This window comes from Perca fluviatilis, chromosome 24 (genome assembly GCF_010015445.1).
Source record: "Perca fluviatilis chromosome 24, GENO_Pfluv_1.0, whole genome shotgun sequence".
Taxonomy (NCBI): Eukaryota; Metazoa; Chordata; class Actinopteri; order Perciformes; family Percidae; genus Perca; species Perca fluviatilis.
In genome coordinates, this window is record NC_053135.1 from 5,720,838 (window position 1) to 5,727,729 (window position 6,892).

General features: G+C 46.1%; 1 protein-coding gene across 4 annotated transcripts; it reads left to right on the forward strand.

Annotated features, from left to right (window-relative positions):
* Window positions 1–288: 288 nt before the first annotated feature.
* Window positions 289–6,889, forward strand: trim25l (tripartite motif containing 25, like). Of its 4 annotated transcripts, none has more exons than XM_039793488.1 (16): window positions 289–921; window positions 1,543–1,638; window positions 1,780–2,013; window positions 2,571–2,730; window positions 2,814–2,846; window positions 2,946–2,984; window positions 3,084–3,128; window positions 3,244–3,297; window positions 3,376–3,423; window positions 3,553–3,618; window positions 4,524–4,706; window positions 4,839–4,958; window positions 5,336–5,371; window positions 5,493–5,561; window positions 5,737–5,802; window positions 6,071–6,889. In XM_039793488.1, exons 1-16 carry the CDS (start codon window positions 289–291, stop codon window positions 6,643–6,645), a joined length of 2,457 nt encoding a protein of 818 aa, XP_039649422.1. In that variant the 3' UTR covers window positions 6,646–6,889. The 4 variants fall into 4 exon arrangements, with proteins under 4 accessions (XP_039649422.1, XP_039649423.1, XP_039649424.1 ...); XM_039793489.1 differs by having other exon boundaries at window positions 3,556–3,618; XM_039793490.1 differs by having other exon boundaries at window positions 3,382–3,423.
* The last annotated feature ends 3 nt before the right edge of the window (window positions 6,890–6,892 follow it).

A 6,892-nucleotide genomic window follows, 5' to 3' on the forward strand; every position in this document is an offset into this window, starting at 1 on the left:
TAATAAAATGATCAGTTCATTGACACCTTTACTCTCATCACTCTCATGGCATTTAGCAGTTTTCCACCGACACCCGTTTTCCCCGCTAGACCTGCCAGGTGGCTCTGGCCCCGCCCACCTCTCCCTGCTCTCACCTGAGAGACGGCAGTTTCCCCCCGTCAGTCCAGGCCAGGCTTACCTCTTCACATGTCGGCATCTTTCTCTTCCACTGTTCTGCTTGGGCTTTTAGACATCTCTGAGTAACCATCTCTCTATTCTCAGCTCTTTCTTCTTTCCGGCAGTGTCACTATGAGTGCTAAACTGTGGACAGAGGAGCAGTTTAACTGCCCTGTGTGTCTGGATCTCCCAAATGATCCAGTCACCATCCCGTGTGGGCACAGCTACTGCATGGCCTGCATCAAGGACTACTGGAGCAAGGATGACCCCAAGGGGGTCTACAGCTGCCCCCAATGCCGCCAGAGCTTCAGCCCCAAGCCCTCCCTGTCCAGGAACACCATGCTGGCGGAGGCTGTAGAGCAGCTCCGCAAAGGCGCCCGCACAGCCGACGTTCGTGAATCCATGCGAAGCGCCCGAGGGGTCGCAGCCGCCTCCTCATCCAGATCCAAAGGGAAGCTCTCCTCCTCAGCAGTGCCGTGCGACATGTGCAAAGGAGAAGAGCGAGCGGCGGTCAAGAGCTGCCTGGTGTGCATGAGCTCATTCTGCGAAACGCACCTGAAGCCCCACAAGACCAAGAAGGCCCTGAATCAGCATGAGCTGATTGCACCCACGGCCAATCTGGCTGAGAAGATCTGCACCCAGCACAAGTACCTGCAGGAGTTCTTCTGTCGCCAGTGTAAGGTGTTCGTCTGCTGGCTGTGCACCAGCAACCAGCACAAAGGCCACGAGTGTGTGTCCACCAAGGCTGAGCGCTTGGAGAAACAGGTAAGAAAGAAAGAATGGATGCTGCACTGGCCTCAGGCACCAGATGAGAAGCTGCAAAAGGGTCCCTCGACCAGTTAACCAGGGTGTACTGTTGATGTGATCCAATATCAGAATCAGAAAAGGCTTTATTACTACTAAGTAAGTAGCCTAACACTTGCCTTGGTGGTTGGTTCATAAATAAACAAACATATTGAACATTAATATGAAATAAGCAATAAATAAAACCTATTATTATACAATTATCAAATTAAAGTGTTTGTGTGATCCTAAAATGAAACACAGTTAAGTTTATTAAAAAGAAAACATAAATAGAAAGTGGCAGCTGTTTCTAGAATAGGTGACAATACTGCGCATGTACAGTAAATCACCACTCCTGCTAACTGTCCATTGTTCTGTGTGATGTTTTTTTTTCTGTTTGTGTGAGAGGGTGTCGTCCTCTCTCCTTTTTGTCTTACTGTGGCTCCGGCCAGGCTGAGGACATTCCTAACTACATTCCTGTCCATTCATAACGCTCCACCCTCTCCAGGTTTCTTGTGTGTCATACGCACAGCTGTTTCCTCGTGCTTGTGTGAGATAAATTGGGATTGTGTTGATGTCATGTGCTCGTGTATCCTGTTCTAGAAAGTTATGTCCGAGATGTATGCAGAGAATCAGCAAAAACTGAAAGACAGAGAGCAGGAGCTGAAAGACATGAAGAAGATGATGGATGTGACAAAGGTTGGTTGGTTTGCACTCATTTTGCAGGTGCACTATTTCTCCAAATGAAAACTACATTTCCCATAAACCCTGCCATAGTTAATTCAAATAGATGTCAGGCTATTTTGGGATACTGAGACATGACCACCTTCTCTCTCCCAGCGTTCTTTAGACAGGGTGCATGAAGACACGGAGAAGGTGCTGTCAGAGCTGCAGCGCTCGGTGGAGCGCCTGCAGGAGCTGCTGGAGGAGGTGCTGCATCAGGCCAGCCAGGAGAAGATGGGACATGCTCAGGAGGTCGCCAACAGCCTGCAGGCTGAGATTAAGGAGCTGAAGAAGAGGGACATGGAGATGAAGGACCTGGCCCTCTGTGAGGACCACATCCATTACTTGGAGGTACTCACTTTCGACATCTCATCCTGGTTCAATTTCGTCTCTGTTAAGAATACATGTAAGCTTTTTCCCCAGATCATTGATCAAGCAAGTAAAATAACTGGCCAAACCCAAATTCCATTATCAGTAGTTTACACCCAAGAAGTTGAAAGGGAAGCCAATCACATTACAAAAGATCCCACTAACACACCTGCATAACTCTTTCCAGTTACCATCAGGCCAAAGTTACGAAGTCCCTCAAGCCAAAAAACTTACAAAAACACTCGATTCCCACTGCCATAAACATCTTAAATAAAAAGTAATGACCCACACACCAACACTATGCCACTTTGCACACATATATTGTAATTTTTATCCTGGGCTAATTCTTTTTATAAGCTGTTGTATGTTTATTGTCCATGTTTGTTTTTGCACTGTATGTTGAGGCCACGTCTAAGATTTTCTGTCATGACCGACAATAAAGTTTTCTGAATCTAAATCTTAATCTAGGCTGGACCAAGAAGGTGGTTGAAGTCTCCGCTATAAATTTCCCCTAAACTAACCAGCATATTTCCCTTCAGACATACGAGTCCATGTGCCATCCCTTAGAGTCGGGGGACCTGCCCCCTGTGTTGGTCAATCTGGAAGCTTCCTTTGAGCCTGCACGAGAAGCCATCCTAGACCTCAGGGACCGAGTCGAGGACCTGTGCAACCAGGAGCTGGACAAGATCACCAAACAAGGTCTGTCACAAGAGTCTTATCTTGTCCTACCTTCTTCTCTTTTTATGTGTCTTATCTTCATCTTATTGTCTGTTCTCTTCCAGTCAATGACACAACTCTGTTCACTTTGCGAGACTGTAAGTTCCAAACATTTTAAACTTCAACATGAATGTAACAAAAGTGTAGTTTTGTTGAGTCGCCTCGTTTTAACAAGGACTTCCTCTGATCTTATCTAGCCAACCGCAGCGCAGGACAGAAAGGAGGGATTTTTAAATGTAAGTTTGGATTTAGTTTTTTCATCTGATAATACAGTATTAGAGGAAAGTCATTATTTAAAAAACAACTGATTTCTTATCTCCCCTTTCTCTCTCTAGTGTTTTCTGGTCTGGGTTCTCGCAACACAAACAGCCGTTCACCAGGTATGCGCAGTGTTTTTAAGTCTACATTTTTATCTGCCATCGGTACATCTTTTCACTTTATAATCTTTTATAGAAATGGGCGTAATGTATACATGATTTCTGTCATGTCTCACAGCTACTCCACCCAGTATTTCAGTGGGAGCACGGAGTACAGACAGACGGGGACTTGGTAATGTAAACTGACGTGACAATATCAAAAGTAATTTGACATGCAGTCCATGTTGAACATTCACATTTTATTACTCAGGTATAGGCCTCAAAAGTCAAGACGTGAGGAGTAGAGACACACCACGAGGTGAGGCTTTGTCTGTGCGCTGTCGAAAACCCCCTAAATTAACCTCAAACCTGCGGTGTGAGTCACTACCATGGATGGAGCGGTACAAATGTGTGTGTGTGTGTTTTAAAATGTGCCTCTTCCTTGTAGTAGACAGAGGAAACACAAACTCACCCAGACTTCGGGACAGACAGAGGGGAGAGGAAAGAGAGACAGGTAGGTTAATTCGGTTTGCCTGGCAGGAGGTCACACTGGTTCTGATTTAAAGGTCCCATGGCATGAAAATTTCACTTTATGAGGTTTTTTAACATTAATATGCGTTCCCCCAGCCTGCCTATGGTCCCGAATTGGCTTGAAATGGTGATAGGTGTAAACCGAGCCCTGGGTATCCTGCTCTGCATTTGAGAAAATGAAAGCTCAGATGGACCAATCAGGAATCTTCTCCTTATGAGGTCATAAGGAGCAAGGTTACCTCCCCTTTCTCTGCTTTGCCCGCCCAGAGAATTTGGCCCACCAATAAGATAGAGACATCATGGCTTTCAAACGAGCAAAGTGGCAGTTGGTCAAGGACACACCCCCACCCTCCACCTTGCCCCCCCTCTCTCCTCCTCAATAGCTACAGACACAGAAATGGCACATCCTAAGGAAAGCTCATTGTGAGACTGGCTCTAGAGGCTGTAATTCTGCACCAAGGCTGAATTTTGGGAAAGAGACTTCAGATACAGTATTAGGGGACCACTAAGGTCTATATAAAAGAGACTTCAGATACAGTATTAGGGGACCACTAAGGTCTATAGAAAAGCATCCAAAGAGCACCATGTCATGGGACCTTTAAAGGTCCCATATCATGCTCATTTACAGGTTCATGCTTGTAGCATTTATGTCTGCAATGCTTTAATGTTCAAAAATCCCATTATTTTTCTCATACTGTCTGAATATCTGAATATACCTGTATTCACCCTCTGTTCCTCATATTCTAGAAATAAAGAAGACAGTGTGTGCTTTAACTCAGCTGCTCAGCAGTTTTTTAATAATTAGTGAATGCCTTTAGTGAACTGTTATCAGCTGGCACTGATCGTAACCGCAGCTTTGATCTAACATCTCACATGTGCTCCAAACAGTGAGGGAGACCAACTCCAGGCCAAGCCCCAGCCTCAGCCCCAGCCCCACTCCCAGCCGCAGAGAGTCTCCATCTCTTTGGAACAGGTCCAGTCAGAGCCAGGCTGTCCCTGCTGTGGCCCCGACTCCGACTCCAATGCCAGCCACCCCAGCTCCAACTCCAGCCCCTGCAGCGTCAACTGGAGGTACAATACCAACCTTTTGACCAAAATAAATCCTCAGAATTGTGGCCATTGCTGCCACCAACACAAAAGGCTCATGCTAGAGTGTAATACCTTTTTTGTTTTCCATCTCTCTCTTTCCTCCTCCTGGTTCAGGGTCTAGTTTCAGTCGGATGGCATCGATCAGCAGCCTCTTCCGCTCCCATCGGCGTGGCACCAAAGAGGCCACCCCAGCTTCCCCGGCCAATAACACACTGTCACCAGGAGGAAAGCCATGTAAGATCAGACTCCAACTCCCATACTCTCCTCTCAAATTAAATTGACTCAAGAGTTTTTGGCAAGCTTAAGCGAGTAATTTGTTCTTTTAGACTTCCAGTTTAGGCATCTATTGTAGCTACGGTACCATTTTTCTTCAAAGTAATTTAACACGATAAACACAATGAGCTTTATTTCTTAACCTCAATACAAGCAGCAAAGTAGTAAAAGACGTAAATATCAGTAGATGAAACATTCAGACAAAAATATGTTCAAATCTATATATTATAATTTGTCTAAGTGATCAGTTTGACACAGAAAATGTGTCTCTCTCAATATCATTTGGTTATATAGCATGTTGATTATGTTTCAAAGTGTGACTTGTACACACCCAACAGGGGGGATGGCTGCTCTGCCTGAAACACCAACAGAAAGTAAGATGGCAGCCTTTATACATATGTCAAATTAATATTCTTACTTTTGGCTCATATCAGTTAATCTTGGACAAGTGTATGTTAATACTAATGTGTCTAACAGTATTTTCTCATTGGACAGTTAACCCCGGCCTCTTCTTGGACTCTCCCACCCCCGGCATCATGGATAACGCTCCTGCTTTCCCTGCGTGTGAGTTGATGTAAACTTATCTTCATGGCATCTCCATTTTGAATGAGAAGTGCAAATCGATGAAAAGATGATTCTTGCCACAACAACAAAAAGAAAGAAAATCAATACATGCATTCTAAATATTCGCAAAATGTGCCTCTTTGTGCATGAACTGACATATTGTTTGGTTTTCCAGTGAGAGAAATCAACCTCGACAGTATCCAGGCCCCAGAGCCGAGGACCAGAGAGGACTTCCTACAGTGTGAGTCTCAATTATTACATTTTAGAGGTTATTATTACAGTACTGAGCACTCAGGCACTCACTGACAAACACTTTGGCAGGGTAAATGACCACCATGTCTGCCATGGTGCCTATTGCTGTTCATGTTTACTCCAAAGAAACTGAAAAGATAAAACGCATCACTTCCTGTGTAGTCTTATTCTTAGAAATACCTACCATGCAGAAGGTGTTTAAAACTCCACCCCAACGCCAACATTATAATATTATAATTGTCCATTAAACCCTCTAGACTCTGTGACGTTGACCCTTGACTCCAACACGGCCCACCGACGGCTGGCTCTCTCCGACGGCAACACTAAAGCCACCCTGCAGGTGGCGGCGCAGCCCTACCCCGACACTCCGCAGCGTTTTGATGGCTGGACCCAGGTGATGTGCCAGAGCCCCCTGTACGCCCAGCGCTCTTACTGGGAGGTGGAGTGGAGAGGCCGGGGCTCCTCTATGGGCGTAGTATATGGGGCGTTGAACAGGAAGGGCTCAGACGCCCGGTCGGGGCTCGGTCACAACGCCCAGTCCTGGACCCTGGAGCTGTCGGACACCTGCTGCTCAGCCATGCACGACAATGAGAAGAAGGACATACCGGTCACCTACTCCCCCCGCCTGGGCATCTACCTGGACCTGTCCACGGGGACGCTGGCCTTCTACAGCGTGGCAGAGAGCATGACGCACCTTCACACCTTCCGCGCTAACTTCACCCAGCCGCTTTACGCTGCCTTCGGGGTGGGCAGCGGAGTCGGGGTGGGTCTGGACTTCGCCCTGGGCCAGTTCAGTTCCAGCTCTGACAGCATCAAGATCTGTCCCATGTGATGGTGCAGGCTGAGTTCAGAGATTAACACCACAGTTGGAAGTGCTAATGCTGATCAAACTCTCAGGGCACAGTGACTGAACGTAATGTTTGGTTGCACCTAATCTCTTTTTTATTTTTCATATTGTAAATGCACTTACTGAAAAAAGTTTGTTTGCTTCACAAAAATCAAATATTGCATTGTTTAAAGACATGCTAGACTTTCTGCACCAAGTATGAGTAATAATAAATCAGTGGGTGAGTCAGCAT

Bases quoted from the DNA above. Each gene is read 5' to 3' on its own strand.
- trim25l (XM_039793488.1), top strand. From the start codon at position 289: ATGAGTGCTAAACTGTGGACAGAGGAGCAGTTTAACTGCCCTGTGTGT. The intron at 2,731-2,813 runs GTCTGTCACAAG...GTTCTCTTCCAG, and splicing joins GGACAAGATCACCAAACAAG to TCAATGACACAACTCTGTTC. The intron at 5,803-6,070 runs GTGAGTCTCAAT...TAAACCCTCTAG, and splicing joins CAGAGAGGACTTCCTACAGT to ACTCTGTGACGTTGACCCTT.